Source organism: Crassostrea angulata, chromosome 4 (assembly GCF_025612915.1).
Source record: "Crassostrea angulata isolate pt1a10 chromosome 4, ASM2561291v2, whole genome shotgun sequence".
Taxonomy (NCBI): domain Eukaryota; kingdom Metazoa; phylum Mollusca; class Bivalvia; order Ostreida; family Ostreidae; genus Magallana; species Magallana angulata.
Genome location: NC_069114.1, coordinates 45,229,855 through 45,246,112, shown reverse-complemented (window position 1 = coordinate 45,246,112; position 16,258 = coordinate 45,229,855). Strand labels below are relative to the sequence as shown.

General features: G+C 34.2%; 1 protein-coding gene across 3 annotated transcripts in view; it reads left to right on the top strand.

The window, feature by feature from the left end:
* Positions 1 to 16,258, top strand: part of LOC128180091 (protein mono-ADP-ribosyltransferase PARP14-like) — a 34,577-nt gene that overhangs the window by 12,220 nt on the left and 6,099 nt on the right. For all 3 annotated transcript variants that reach the window (XM_052847925.1, XM_052847924.1, XM_052847926.1), the window contains 18 exons: positions 58 to 291; positions 2,306 to 3,922; positions 4,132 to 4,253; positions 4,416 to 4,640; positions 5,449 to 5,670; positions 6,022 to 6,082; positions 6,539 to 6,615; positions 9,071 to 9,304; positions 9,538 to 9,759; positions 10,278 to 10,329; positions 10,655 to 10,722; positions 10,893 to 11,126; positions 11,343 to 11,564; positions 11,785 to 11,872; positions 12,119 to 12,312; positions 13,675 to 13,881; positions 14,684 to 14,888; positions 15,028 to 15,236. In XM_052847925.1, the coding sequence (XP_052703885.1) occupies positions 58 to 291; positions 2,306 to 3,922; positions 4,132 to 4,253; positions 4,416 to 4,640; positions 5,449 to 5,670; positions 6,022 to 6,082; positions 6,539 to 6,615; positions 9,071 to 9,304; positions 9,538 to 9,759; positions 10,278 to 10,329; positions 10,655 to 10,722; positions 10,893 to 11,126; positions 11,343 to 11,564; positions 11,785 to 11,872; positions 12,119 to 12,312; positions 13,675 to 13,881; positions 14,684 to 14,888; positions 15,028 to 15,236 (4,493 nt within the window). The remainder of the gene's footprint in view (positions 1 to 57; positions 292 to 2,305; positions 3,923 to 4,131; positions 4,254 to 4,415; positions 4,641 to 5,448; positions 5,671 to 6,021; positions 6,083 to 6,538; positions 6,616 to 9,070; positions 9,305 to 9,537; positions 9,760 to 10,277; positions 10,330 to 10,654; positions 10,723 to 10,892; positions 11,127 to 11,342; positions 11,565 to 11,784; positions 11,873 to 12,118; positions 12,313 to 13,674; positions 13,882 to 14,683; positions 14,889 to 15,027; positions 15,237 to 16,258) is intronic.

The window sequence follows — 16,258 nt, the reverse complement described above, 5'->3', positions numbered from 1 at the left end:
GTATGGCAGATTTTGCTCATTTCAGACCAAATATGCACATTGCTGTTTTCTTTGCAGATATCACAGAAATTCAAAACAAGTGCAAAAAGAAGCCTTTGAAAGGGAAATATTTAGAAGTGGGTTCCGTAGATCCATTGAGGTATATTGTTGTCTCGGCTGAGGGAGATGATGTGTCAGGAGACGATCTGAAAAAATATTTTGAGAACAAAGCTCAAAGCGACGGAGGAAATGTACATAGGGTGTCTTCTAAATGCGATGGATGTTTCACCGTCAAATTTAAGCAAGAAGAGGGTGAGTCTTAGAGAGATAAATACTCAGGATATATTTATTGCCCCTTATTTTCAATGAGTGTGTCTTTAGGCATCTGTTTAGCATTTTTGGTAAACCTTTTTCAAACCAATTACAAATTAAGGGTCTTCCACACACTTTGGGAGAGTTCTGCTTACAAGCCCATTCTTCTAAATTACTCAAAGATATAAATTTATAGCATGTGCATGATGTGCTTGACTTAAAAATGACCCCAAAAATTTCACTTTTGGGGGGGAAAATCAACTTTTTAGCTCACCTGAGCCAAAGGCTCAAGTGAGCTTTTCTGATCACAATTTGTCCGTTGTCTGTCGTTGTCGTCGTTGTCGTTGTCGTCGTTGTTAACTTTTCACATTTTCATCTTCTTCTCAAGAACCACTGGACAGATTTCAACCAAATTTGGCATAAAGCACCACTAGGTGAAGGGGATTCAAGTTTGTTCAAATGAAGTGCCACGCCCTTATTAAAGGGGAGATAATTGAGAATTATTAAAAATTTGTTGGTATTTTTCAAAAATCTTCTTCTCAAAAACTATTCAGCCGAGAAAGCTTAAACTTGTGTGGAGGCATCCTCAGGTAGTGCAGATTCACGTTTATTCAAATCATGGTCCCCGGGGGTAGGGAGGGGCCACAAGAGGGGGATCAAGTTTTACATAGGAATATATAGAGAAAATCTTTTAAAATCTTCTTCTCAAAAACTATCAGGCCAGAAAAGCTCAAACTAAAATGGGAGCATCCTCAGGTAGTGTAGATTCAAGTTTGTTCAAATCATGGTTCCCGGGGGTAGGGTGGGGCCACAATTGGGGGATCAAGTTATACATAGGAATAAATGGAGAAAATCTTGAAAAATCTTCTTCTCAAAAACTATTAGGCCAGAAAAGCTCAAATTTAAATGGAAGCATTCTCAGGAAGTGTAGATTCAAGTTTGTTCAAATCATGGTCCCCAGGGGGTAGGGTAGGGCCACAATTGGGGGATCAAGTTTTACATAGGAATATATAGAGAAAATCTTTCAAAATCTTCTTTTTAAAGACTATTTGGCCAGAAAAGCTTAAACTTGTGTAGAGGCATCCTCGGGTAGTGTAAATTCAAGTTTGCAAAATCACAGTCCCTAGTGGTAGGGCGGGACCGTGATGGCGGTTTGAATTTTTACATAGGAATATATAGAGAAAATCTTTAAATATATTCTGGGAAAGTTTTTGGTCCAAAACTCAGTACTTAGTGTGAAAGCACAGGTTATGAGATTAAAGGTTGATTTAAGTTTGATGAAACCATGATTACCTAGAGAATAGTGGGGCCACGAAATGGGGGGGGGGGGGGTATATAGGAATAGAGAAAAATCTTAGAGGTACAACATCAAAAGGGGCTTGGTATTTACCAAAAAATAAGAGGTGGATAAAAATTGGCAGATTTTCAATTTTTTTTTAGCAAGATCTACTGTACTCAGTTGTCAAGATATTTTGATACTGTAATGCTAATTTGATCAGAATAAGGCAATTGTTGCTCAGGTGAGCGATGTGGCCCCTGGGCCTCTTGTTAAATTTAACCGCTGTTCATGAAAATAAAAATCCCTGCAGTATTTGAACTCAGGACCTGTGGGTTGGTAGACTGAGGCAACACTCACTGCGCTACAGAGATAGACAATAAAGTTTGGTGGTATAAACGCTTAAATCGCTATGTTGTGATGTACTGTCATAAAAAGTAGAAGTAACAAGGTGTAGAGGATCCTTAATAAATCTTGTACCATTCTAAGTATGCTTCGGATAGTTCCTCTTGTGTGCATCCAATGCCTAAAATATACTTGATGATATAAAATTCTCCATGGACTAATGAAAAAAGAACTGTTCTTTTCTCGACATGCGTAATAGATTTAAAAAATGCCACAATTAAGAATGTTAAATTTTAGTATGATTATTATAAAATTGATAATGAAATCTAATACTGCAGTGTGTAAACATAAAGCTTTGTTACTGTACTAGCGTCTCTCTTTCTCTTTGTTTAGATGCCTTGAGAGTTTGTAGGAAGTCCTGCCATGTGGTATCTGACACGACCCTTATTGTGACGCCCTTGTTTTTTCCTGAACTAGGAGATAATTGTAATGGTATTTATGATGTCTCAAAACACACTGTGCCTCTTCCCAGTGTGCTTATTATAGAAAATGTGGATGTTCAAATCGAAGATTTCCTAAAGCAATCCAACCCTGTTGTTGAGCAGCTTAACTTGGAACTTAAGAAAAAACATGCAAAGGTCATATGCGATGAAAAGACACAAGTGGAGTGTCTTCTGGATCAGAAAGTGCCCAACGTGAGAGAGCTGGTCAAATCTTGGGAAACCGAGGCCAGAGAAAGCTTTTTTGAGACTGTAAATGAGATGATTCATAAGGCGGAGATAGAGGTGATGAAGGAAGCTTGGAGTGAGATACAGTGCTCTGCCACCAAAATAACAGAGATTCACAGCTCGGATCACCTTCTTACCATCTATGAGGAAAATACCAGTAAAATTTTATTTGTTGGGAAAAAAATGATAGTTCAAAATGTGCACACAGAAATCAGTAAGCAGCATAGAGAAATAGAGAAAAAGATTCAAAGAAAGAAACAGATTACATCTGACGAAAAGTCTTTCCCTGTCCCAAACATCAGGCTAATGAGGAGAAGTGGCATTTTTGAGGAGTTGGAAATGATAAGTGAAGATTTTAAGGTAGAAGCAGATTATCAAAATGGAAAAATCTTTTTCACAGGGGTCAAAGATGATATTATGAAGGCAACAGTCCAGATTTTTGAGCACATTTCTGATTTTGAGAATTGGATAATATCCGTCTCAGAAAAATTGTCTAAACATCAGCTTGAATTACTGGCAGGAGAGCCAGCCAAATCTTTGGTGGAGGAAAAGTTTCAAGAAAATGGACTGACAGTTGAGATTGAATTTCATGATGATGCTGTAAAAGTTTACACAATTAACAGCAATGAAAGAAGTCCAGCTGAGTCTATCATCCTTAACATGACAAAAGAATCTGAGATTCCTCTGGATGAAACATCCAGAAACGTTCTGTTAACACGCGAGTGGAGGATGGAAATTGAGGCTCTGTGCTCTGAGCATGAAAATAAAGTTAAAGTTTTCCCTGAAGGTCAAGCCAAAATCCTAATTACCACAACAAGGGATCTTCATGATTATGTTAAACAAAGACTAGAAAACTTTATCAGAGAAAATTCCATATTCGAAGATTCTGTAGTTATAGAAGATGCAGGAATCATGAAATTTATTTCAAAGTATTGTGGTACCCAGGTAAAAGAAATTGAAGAGAAATATAGAGAATATTTTGTGAAACTTGCCCTGGAGGAAAAGAGGATAATCATGTCGGGTAACAAAGAAGGACTGTCGATGGCCAAGCCGGAAATTCAGGCAATGATCAAGAAAATCCGCTTTGAGCAGAAGACGTACAGCCAGCCAGGGATGAGCAAAATCCTGACCCAGGACAAGCTTCCAGTGACGGACATAGAGGATGGTTGTCGCTCAGTGATAATGTTCACGGGTCCTAGGAACGCTGGGGTCAGCCCTGGGAGTGAAGATGTCAGGCCCAAACTGAGATTTATACCTAGCCATAGAATGCTACAGGAAGAAGGCAAGTATTTATTGTAAACACATACATAACACAAATCTTTGAATTTTTTTTATAATGATTTCATAAATTAATGACAGTGTTAGCTTGGGTAGTAATAGGGAAGATACATATAGAAGCAGCAAGTTAATGCAAATTTAATTCCTTTCTCTTTCATCATTTCTTCTGTCAGTATATGACCAGATATCTCAATTAAGTAGTACACATTACAGAGCTGCTGCGTGGATCCACTCTCTCAATGTCCCCACCCCCACAGGTCAAGTCGGGGCCCTACATCTGTGCGGAGAACAACATTAAGATTGAACTGATCCGAGGAGATCTTGCCAGTGAAAAGGTGTGTAAGAAATTATTGTAAACAATGTCACTGCGTGTGCTTTGTTATTCCATTCTATTTTAAATTCGCCCCAACAAAGTTTACTGTTGCAGGGAGATATTTTTGTGTTTGAGGATGTTATTGTTTACTGTTGTAGGGAGATGTAATTATTTACTTTTCTAGGGAGACGTCATTGTATGTTCTGTGGCCCAGGATTTGCATCTCAACAGAGGAAAGTCCAGCAAGACTCTGCTGGACAAGGGAGGTCAAGGACTAATGGCTGAAATTGAGACAAAGTATCCAAACGGGAGCCAAGCAGGAGAGTTAGCCACCATCAGTGGAGGGAGTCTGGGCTGTCAGGAGCTGTACCTCGGATATCTACCAGACTGGAAAAGCAGCAAGGGCAAGGTTAGTTGAAAGAATGAGAAGGGATACAATTTTTTTTCTGTAAAAGCAGTTATTTTCATGTAGAGTTTAGTCAATTACCGGTATGTATATTAGGTAAGTTGGGATGAGCTAATGCAGGATTCTCTCTCAGGTTACAATGAACCAACTTTTATTTGCGACAAGTTTATTGTACGATTTACTATTAAATCGTCAAAAAGTGAGAGAAATAAAATCAGGGAAAGAGTAAAATATGATTTCCTTGTACATACCGTATAATATAGTCTAAACAAAGCAGGAGTAATTTATATATGCAATTGCAATAGAGAGTCTCTGTATACATAGTAAAAAGTCGATGTTACTTATTTGTATTGTTTATTTATTGCAGTAGCATTAAATAAGGAATAGATTAAAAAATTTCAAACATGATTTAAGATTTTTTATAGGAAATAATCTGAAGGTGAAAAGAGCTTAAGTTAAACAAAATGCATCATAAATACTGTAATGAACTTAGACTTGCTTTCAAAGACAAAACTCATTCAGTCAGTAGTTTACATTGCATTTCAAACTTACCGCTGCAGCTTTTGCAGTCTCTTAATTTGGATAATTACTCAGCAGGGTAAAAAAAAAAAAAACCTGCCTCTTTAAGAGTTGTTGGTAAGCAGGTAATGACATATGAAATTTTACAAATGTATAATTTTATATTAAAGTGCTCTGCAGTTGGTATTATTTTGATTTGTTAAGTATCCTATTAACAGTCTTCAATCAGAATAATTTAAATATGATACTGACAATAAAAAATATGTTGTTGATCAATCTGAATTTCCAATAGGTTCTAAATGAGTTTATGAGAAAATGTTTGGAAGCGGCCAATGATTCGTCATATACAACCCTGGTGTTCCCAGCCATGGGGACGGGACAGCTAGGATACCCCAGGGACCAGGTGGCTGAAATGATGTACCAGGCCGTCATTGACTTTGACCGCAAATCTGCTGGACCAAACTTGAAGCACATTAAATTTATCTGTTTCCCTGGTGATTTCGAAACCTGTCAGGTAAAATGAAATCCTATAATTTTGTTGTACGGTTTTTCATAGCAGAAGATTATCTGCTCTTTCTTACCTGTATAAATTGAGCACATTTATTCACACACAAACACTCACAAGATTCCTGTCAATGGTTGTGTTTAGGAATTACCAGAATAACAAAAAGATAAATCCCTTGATACCGCATAAAACATATATTTCAAATCAGTATAAATGTATTTCATTAATAAATCTTTGAATTAACTAAATGTGCATGTAGCTCTGTTGTGATAATACACTTTATTATATTAATGGGAGGAGTTAATTACCTTATATGTTTATTGCTGCAAAGTTCATTTGGGTTCCCTGATTTCTTTTAAGGCTTTTGAGGCAGAGGAGAAACATCGCCTCAATCCTCACCTCCCAAAACAGCAGGTCAGAGGTAAGAGGCTTCAACTATAAAATAGTACATGTGCCTTGTTAGAGCTGACTCTAGACTAAGATTTTCAGCTAAATAGTAAAAAGTCATTGGGGAAAAAAATCTACAAAACTAAAGTTTTTGTAATTTAAATTGCAAAACTTCTTCAAAGACCCCCTACTTATAGATGGAATAATTCAACTTTAACTAAAATACCTACACACCACTGATAAAGCTTAAACTGTAAAAATAATAGACAAATACACACTTTAAAAGTAAAAGGTCTTAACAACAATAAAATGGGAAATCTTGTTATCCACAAGTAGAAAGACAAAAAACTCAACATGGAAAAATACAATTTCAAATTCAACGATATTGAAAAATTAAAATGCCATGCAGTTGATTTAAAAATTGAATATACGACAGTTATGTGTATCAGTGATATGTAGACTAGAAGATGACAATTTTTTCAATTTATAGATTCCAGAAAAGGACCATATATCACAAGAAATAAAGTGACAATTTCCATTGAAAAGGCTGAAATTAGTAAATTCTCTGTAAGTAATTCTGTACTTTCACAGATCAACAGGATACCGGTAACTTGTGTCTAATTCCTCATTAATTAAGGATTTCTTAATTTACATGTGTTATCATACTTCAATGATAAGTCATTACTGTGGTTTCATCAATATTCGTTGATTACCAATTTTCGTGGATTTCGTTGTTTAGTTGACCCACGAAATAAAATGTTCATAGAAGTGCAATTTTTATCAGCATTTTGTATTGATGGGGTCATTGGCCATGAATTTACGTAGCCTTGAAACTGTGATTTTCACTTTATCCATGAAAATTGATGCCCTTGAATATTAATGAAACCACAGTATACAAAAATGATAACCAAAACAGTGTTTTGGATTATCTGTATATGAAATGAAAATTATTTATTAGTACCATAAACTTTATTAAAAATGATATATTATTAGGGCCCCGCAAGGATTTGCGGGTGCCCTATAGGAATCACTCTGTCCGTCCGTCCTTCTGTCCGTCCGTCTGTCACTCTTCCGTCCACAAATTTTCTGTTTTTTTCTAATAACTTTTTTTATGGTTGCCCAATCAAGTTCAAATTTGGTATGGTAGTTCAGTAGGCAGAAATACATATTTTGATGCTAAGTTTGGTTCTCTATGTCTTCTGGTTTGGAGCTGGGGTGGTGGGGTAGATTCCTAACTATGCATAAGAATGAATGGGCAAAGAGAGATAACTGCTGAGAATGAATGGGCAAAGAGAGATAACTGCTGATAATGTTACCATTGTATACATGGAAGGCTGTGCAATATTTGTCCTTTGGGATTAATTAACCTTCCACAGGAAGGAAATCCTAAGCTTTATTTTTATCTGTCACATTGAGATTAATTACTGTACTGCCTGTGTCTGCAAATGAACTTTGTTTTGAAGTTAAGGTCAATTTTGAATGATGTGTAGTATTGTGTACATTCTTTGAAATATGGATTTAAAATATAATATTCATATTTTATTTTGTTGAAATACCGTACACATGATTTATGATAATTTTATTGAATTCCAAAATCAAGATGTATATTAAGATATCCTTTTTCACTATTTTATTTTTTAATTATTTATTTTATATTTATCTGCCTTAATGCTGTTAATTTTAACAGGTAATCAGATAATAACCCCATTCTGTCATTTCTGAAAAAAAAATCTTATTGTAAATTTAGAACAAAAGGATGAGAGAGCAGAACAATTAATCTCCTGGGATTAATTATCTTGCCTGCTGCAGAAAATTTAGAGGCTTATCTCTATCTGTCATATGAAGATTAATGAACATCTTTGATAAAGAATATATATTTCATTCTAGTCCAAATACTTATATTCTGTAAAGTAGAAAAAATATATGAATTACAATAAATTAAAAAAAAATGTTTTTTATTAGATATCAATTTTTTTTATTCTTTTTTTTTTCTTTTTTAATGGATGTTTTGGTGTTGTTGTTGGTTTTGGTTGCTATGTTTATATTAAAGGAAACTTAAAAATAGTACCTGAAAATGTTCCTTCTGTAAGCCCTGATTAAATTCAATAAATGGATGAGAGCAGGATAATTAATCCCCTGAGATTAATTATCTTGCCTGTTTCAGAAAATCTAAGGTCTGTCTTTATCTGTTATATGTATTACCCACACGTGTCTGTAAGTGATGTTTGTTTGAAGTTGAGGCAAAGCCTAGGTATCATTGCATAGGTACATGTATCAATTCTTTGTTTTTTTAACAAATTTTATTTCATCCCATGTTAACCCACTTTATCCCGTGGATATGACTCATTGGATATTTTTTTGATATCCCACAGTTGTGACTTTACAATGGGATTTGCGTAGGCATAATGAAGTAATTTAAAATAATGTGGAGTTTTATAAACAGTGTAAGCATTGATTGTGGTGTATAAAACATGGGATAAATAAAAAAGAATCTCATATGATTTGTAGTACAATATGATTTTTATCCAACTTGTGTGTTTTATCCCCTCACTAAGGCTCAAGAAAAAAACACTTTAATTGTTGGATGAAAATCATATCCAACTACAAATCACAAGATCCTATATATTCCAGTTCTTTGCATCTTCTGCCGGGCATTATTTTTCATCATTGTTATTATAAAGAGGATGGAATTCAAAGATTTTTTCACTTCTCTATATTAATTGTCATAGCGGGGCCCTTCCTGACTGGTCAGTTTTCTAGTTTAATTGATATTTTCTTCTTTATAATAGGGATATCAAATGCAGTATCAGCAATCTAAGAATATTTTGCATATTTGATATCTTTTACACAACAGAAGTGTATATTTATTTACAACCAAATTAAATGATACTATTTGTTCTCCTTAACAATAAAAATACTTATAAAAAATATATATAAATTGTTGTAAATTTATTCTATTAGTACCTTCCCATGTATTTATCGGAGAGAATTAATGACTTTAACTGAATTTTGTATCTGTTAGGCTGATGTGCTGGTAGTTGCCTGTGATAAATCCCTGGTTTTGACCAAATCAGGAAAAGCTGCCCAGTCTTTGTACGATGCAGGAGGAGATTTTTTTCAAGAAGGGGCAAAGGTTAACTACCCCAATGGTATTGCCAATTTTGGGGACTTTGCATGCATTCCAGGAAATGGACTTAAAAACTGCAAGGACGTATATCTAACCTCCATTCCTGAGTCAGAACAGAAATCCCAAACAGTGAGTTAATCGTTATTCAGTCGTGTATGAGGTTGTGCTCAAATTTTATCATATCGCCACCCATTTTAAATATAAACTGAATTACTTGACTGGTAGTCATTTTAGGAAATAATGACTTTAGATATAGCAAAGTAGATAAAATTAAAGTAATTCATTAGATATGTCAGTGTATTTTAAAATATATTATCTGATGAAGTATGAAATGTTTACATATAAAGAAATATGAATTGTAGGTGCTGTGTAAATTTGTTGCGGAATGCATGGAACATGCCGACCAATCAGGATACAAGTCTGTAGCCTTTGCTGCCATGGGAACTGGAGGAATGAAATATCCTGCTGCGATGGTCGCCAAAAACATGTACAGTGAAGTGCGGAAGTATTCCAGAGGACACCCCAACTGTAGCGTCAAGAACGTGCACTTTGTTCTTTATCCGAAGGACAAGGAAACCATCAAGGTACATTGTGATTTTAATTAAATTGCAATTTAGATTCATTTAAATTTTAAAATAAAAACAATTTCAGGTACCAGGTAATTATAAAAGAAATAAAAAACCTGTGATATAATCATTAAAATTTATTAGAAGAAAGGTTTTTTAAGATGTTGTGATTAATTGTTACGGTCAGTGGTCTGACCATGTGTTATATGATATATGAATGGTTGAAATATTATCATGAATGCATGCATATAAAAAATTTGAATGGGCAAGTCCTTATTTTAGTTAAAATATTCATCATGTTAACATGATATAATTGAGTAAAGTACAGTATTATTTTCCCTCTAAAAAAAATCAGATGAATTTTTATATAAAAGTAAAATTAAATCCAAATTCAAATATCTAGAGGATAAACAGAAAGTTGATGTAAATGTGTCATATAATTACATGTATCTTTTCAGTCTCAGAAGGCTATTTTAGAGGACAACAATGTAATTCATTTTTTATACATTAACATCAATTTTTTCTTAAATTTTAAGGCCTTTGAAGACTGTGAAAAGGAGCTACTGAATGAAAGGAAATACTCCAGTGGTAAACGTATAAGATTTGTATGATACTTTGCATGCAGGGTAATTTATTCACTAGTGGATCAATAGATCAATGATGAAATCCCTCTAACTGCATGGTCATTGTTATGCTACCCACAAATATCACGAAAATTGAGCCATCATGAATTCTTAGATTACACAGTAAATATATCTTTTTATTAAAGGTTAATTACAAAAAGAGTAGGAAAATGAAATGTTGCTTCGTGGAGATTTGTTTTAAGAATCACTTTGTATTCGTAGATTCATAGACTGTTATAATTGGGAAATCAATCTTTATTTATGGATATATTTTTTGTGTGTAAATTTAGATGCCTATAAAACGCCCAACCAAGGAATAGTGGTAACTGTGAAGACAGCCTCCATTACAAAGCTAAAGGTTAGATAGAAATGACTTTGTGTAATGATCAAAAGGTTTACAAGTTTCTCTATTTTTTTACAAAGTTTCACCTTTAATTATTTAGTTCTAACAGATTTTTAACATTTTGAAAGTTGATTGTAGCCCAATTGGTTTATTAAAGCCAAAATGTGATTTATTTACTTATGTAGGATGATGTCATTGTGGTGACAGCTAAGAATGACCTTGACCTTGGCCAGACAGCAGTAACTAAGGCAATAATGAAGGAAGGAGGAGACAGCATCCAGACAGAAATCAGGACTAACTATCCTAACGGAATCACCGCCGGAAACCTCGCCATTGTTAGCTCAGGAAAACTAGATTGTAAAGAGATATACATTGGCACATTGCCAATATATAAGGAGGACGCTAATGCTGCAGCAAAAGTATGTATGAAAATTGCTTGATAAAAGCCATCAATGGTTTCAACTTATAAAATGTTTGTTCTTGTAATATGATTTAAAAAATGCAGATTTTGAATTGTCATATGTTTGCAAATCAAATTTAATTGAAACACTCCTTAGAAGAGAGCAATATATGATTAGGTATTTTTTATCCTAGCTGTTTTATGGATTACAGCCGTATATATTACATATTTTTAGATTCTTAAAGATATGGTTGTGAAGTGTTTGACTGTAGCAAACCAGAAGGGACACAACTCCATTTCCTTCCCCTGCCTTGGGAGTGGGTATAATGGGTACCCACACATTGAGGTAGCTGCCCTGATGTTTGAAGCGGTCACTGAGTACGACAAGTCAGTGTCCTCTACCAGTGTCCAGAAGGTCAACTTTGTGGCCTTGAGCAATGACAGGAAATCTATGGGGGTGGGTAGGACTTTAGTTCGTGATGATAACAAACATTTGCCAGTTTTAGAGGATCTGTTTTTTATGCTTATACCAAATGATAATGCAGATATGCCTTCAATAAGATGTTACATTGATACATAAGTTTACTTGTTATGATTCAGGAATGATTTATATGTTTAGCATTATCATTTGATAATTATAAAGATTTAAACAATATTGAGTGTGAGTTTGTGTTTAGGCTTTTGAGAGTGAAGAGAAAAAGTACATTCCTAAACAAGCTGGGCTTTCTGTGACCCAGCCTTCTTTTCTGATGACCTCAAGACCAGGTACAGAATCCATTCTTATAGTACTTTAAAACCAACCACATACAGCATCAATAAAAATAATTTATAGAAAACAACTTTTAGCACAACAAATGGTGCTTTAATGATAAAATAAAAATTGATGCATCATGTAGCTTATGTTTATGAAATTTTAATAACTAATAAGTATTTTGTTTGATGATTTACTATTTTCAAAAAATTTTTTTATGGTGTATTGAAAATATATTTCTGTATGATGAAATTTTGCAGAACAAGTCAGTGTTAGAAGTAGTGTAGCACGTCCCAGAAAAAGCCGGTCTTTCCCGTCAGTGACTCTGTGGGTATACGGAGACAGGCAGGATGATATTCAGGACACATTCCGTGAAATATCCAAAATTATCCAATCCAAGGCTTCAAAGCAAGAAGTAACAGACTCACAGATACCAAACCTGACCCCTAATGAGGCAAGAAAATATCAAAGATTTTAACTCCAGTTTATTTGTGATATATGTTGTGATTTGTATTTTATTTCTTTTTTATGCCCCCCTTCGAAGAAGGGAGGGCATATTGCTTTGCTGCTGTCTGTCGGTCGGTCTGTCGGTGGGTCCACCAACAGTTTCCGTTCATTTTCTTTGCAGAGGATGAACATATTGAAATGAAATTTGGTATATAGCTTTATCATGATAATATCTAGGTCAAGTTCGATACTGGGTACAATCGAGCAATTTTCGACAGATTTATGGCCCTTGGACTTAGAAAAATTCTAGTTTTTTGCAGTTTCCACTCATTTTCTTCGCAGAGGATGAACATATTGAAATGAAATTTGGTATATAGGTTTATCATGATAATATCTAGGTCAAGTTCGATACTGGGTACAATCGAGCAATTTTCGACAGATTTATGGCCCTTGGACTTAGAAAAATTCTAGTTTTTTGCAGTTTCCACTCATTTTCTTCGCAGAGGATGAACATATTGAAATGAAATTTGGTATATAGGTTAATCATGAAAATATCTAGGTCAAGTTTGATATTGGGTGCAATCGAGCAATTTTCAACAGAGTTATGGCCCTTGGACGTAGAAAAATTCTAGTTTTTTGCAGTTTCCGCTCATTTTCTTCGCAGACGATGAACATATTGAAATTAAATTTGGTATACAGGTTTATCATGATAATATGTAGGTCAAGTTTGATATTGGGTACGATCAAGCAATTTTCGACAGAGAAATGGCCCTTGGACGTAGAAAAATTCCAGTTATTTGCAGTTTCTGCTCATTTTCTTAGCAGAGGATAAACATATTGAAATTAAATTTGGTATACAGGTTTATCATGATAATATCTAGGGCAAGTTCGATATTGGGTACGATCGAGCAATTTTTGACAGAGTTATGCCTCTTGGACATAGAAAAATTCCAGTTATTTGCAGTTTCTGCTCATTTTCTTCACAGAGGGTGCACATATGGATATGAAATTTGATATACAGATTTATCTAAATAATATCTAGGTCAAGTTTGATTTTGGGTATGATAGAGCAATTTTCGACAGATTTATGGCCCTTGAACTTAGAAAAATACCAGTTATTTGCAGTTTACGTTCATTTTCTTTGTGGATGTTTCCAAGGGAGGGGGGCATAAATGTTTCACAAACATCTCTTGTTTTATTTTATGATGATCATTATGATCATCTGTACATGTATTATGTTTCTTATATATGATACCAGATGTTTAGGCCTTTTTAATTTTTACTGATATATGTATATTTACTTGTACATTCTATAGATGAGAATTGAATTTCACAGGATTCAACAGTGTTTATTTTTTATCTTACACAGTTTAACCAGTTTTATGATATACCTGAGCAGTGTGAAATTGAAATGACCATCGACAAACAGAGCGGAAAAATTACCATGGAGGGTCTTAAGGAGGAATTGGACAAAGCCAAGGACAAGATCTTTGATCTACTGAGACAGTTCCAGAAAGAGAGATGGCTGGATGAGGAGGCAAAGCTTGTAGCTGATACAGTGCAGTGGAGCGTGATGGTGTGTAAATACTGTCATCGTCCCAAACCTTTCATCTTAAATTCTATTCCAGCCCAATTTTTCCTATATCATCACAGTAAATTCCTTATTTTTCGCGAGTACTTTATTAAGCGATTCCGCTGTTTTGTATCAAATTGTGATAATATAAAATCGCAATCACCAATTTTTTGTTATAATATCCTATAGTTCAAAATTGTCTAAAAAATAAAAGCTAGATTTTGAATTTGCAAGGGTTTCTTCTCACGATTTTACGCAGAAATTGATTTCTTGCATTTAATTACCGTAGGTATCTACAGTATACGTGTATCATAAATGATTGCATGTGTCTCATGTGTACATCACACATTAATCATCGGTAGGAATATTTAACCTTTAAATTATTTTTATTTTGTTTTATATTTGTTGTTTTTATTGACAATGTGACAAATCCTATGTCATGGGGAAAGATATTGAATCATGTAAAAAATGTGCTGACCAGTATTTCTTTAATGCCTTAGAAATATTTATTGCTTTTCAACTGTTGACAACAGTATTGGGCAGTTTTGGGCAGAAACAAGCCAGTTCAAGAAATGTTTACATTTTTATCCTCAATTGTACAAGATGGCCACATCCCCCTTAAGTGAAACCTTTTGAGATGGTCACCATCTCAACAATGTCTAGTTAAAATGAAAAAGAGATAAAAAATTGTCAGGAAATTTGAAGATATTAAATATAAAAAATGTTAACATTTCAAGATACAGAAAGAATAATAGTGGAGATATTTTCAAATTAGTACCGGTATTTATGATATTATTTATTACAGAGTGATGATCCAATGGTTGTAATCCAAAAACTACAAGATTTTCCGCAGCGCGAAAACATGTATATTGAAAATGCATATAGAAAGAATGAAAGTGAAGTCAGGTTAAGAGATACTGGTATGGTTGTTGATCTAACAACCATGAAGATATACCCAGAAAATCAACCAACCAAACAGGAGAATGTTGTCAGGAAGGAAAAGTTCAAAGGTCAGTCTGCTATACTTGATGCCATAGCAGTGGTTGATATATACCCGGTATTACAAATGGACTGTATGTCTATTAATAATATTTTTTTGCAATAGCATTGCTTGAGTTTACCTTCACATTGAATACTGTTTTTATGCAGGAAATAAAATTGAGTTACCAGCCAACTGGGTTCCTATGAAGGATGGAGAGACTATTAAGGTTGTAACACTGGACAAAGCTTCTGCAGAATATCAAAGTCTAGAGAAGAAATTTCTGGACTCTGTAAAGAATGGAATTTATAACACAGGCAAAGCTCCAAATCCAGCAAATAACCCTGTGGGACAATTCAACAAAGTCAAAGTCAACAAGGTAAACTGCATTCAAGAGGGCAGAGTGGTCATGGCTATATTATTCTTCTTTAGAAGATGACATTAGTTAAAAGATATACACACTGTCGTGTATCCGCGCCGGTAGTGACGTGTTTGGATAAAGTGAAAATGGTGGCTCCGTTTGCTTCTTGAAAAGTTTTCGTGTTATTTAAGGCATACATTGTCTACTTTTACATGAAAAAGATCGTCAGATCTATTTAAAAGTGTGTAAAATCTTTAAAGTTCTACGAAGTTTATGTTAAAATTAAGTAAATAAGCAGTTTATGTCGATTAATTTTGAACAACGGAACAGGTTTGGATGACCTTGTTTTTCAAAATAGGAACGGTTTGGATACGCATCTGATACGGTTTGGATGTCAGTAATATGTGAGTGTAAACAGTTCCTTTAATTTCCCCTCGCAAAGGGGATATAGCATCGCTACTGTGCGATATACACGCCCTCATTGAAAAGCAGGCTTTCAATATTATGGATATCATCATGTGATAGACATATAAAGTCACATTGTTTAAAAATAAACATACACGTTAAAGACTTGTGCATTTAAGCCAACAAAACTTAATATACCGTAATTTGAATTTAAATTTTACACACGCTCCAAGTAACTTGCAATTGGCTTATAAAAATGGCATACAGAGTGCTTTACAAATATGTTAAGTCTGTTGTATAATCATTCCATCGATATTAATTTCGAAAGATTCAGCCTTACCAAAATCATTACCGACACAAAAACACATGTGTTTACGACAGTTTCAATTGTTATGCTTCTATAACCCTATCGGCTTTAAACGTGAAAAAATAAAAGAGATCAGTCAAATATAAAAGAGATCAGTCAAATACAGAATTATACCAACTTTAAAAAATTTTAAGTCTGTAAAATCAACTAATGATACAAATATTTTTTTTTCTCTTTTAAAATTGAAACGATATAATATATAGATGCACTGCACAGAACAAACCATGATAACGTGGATTTTTAATTATTGGTATCCTGATATGGGTTT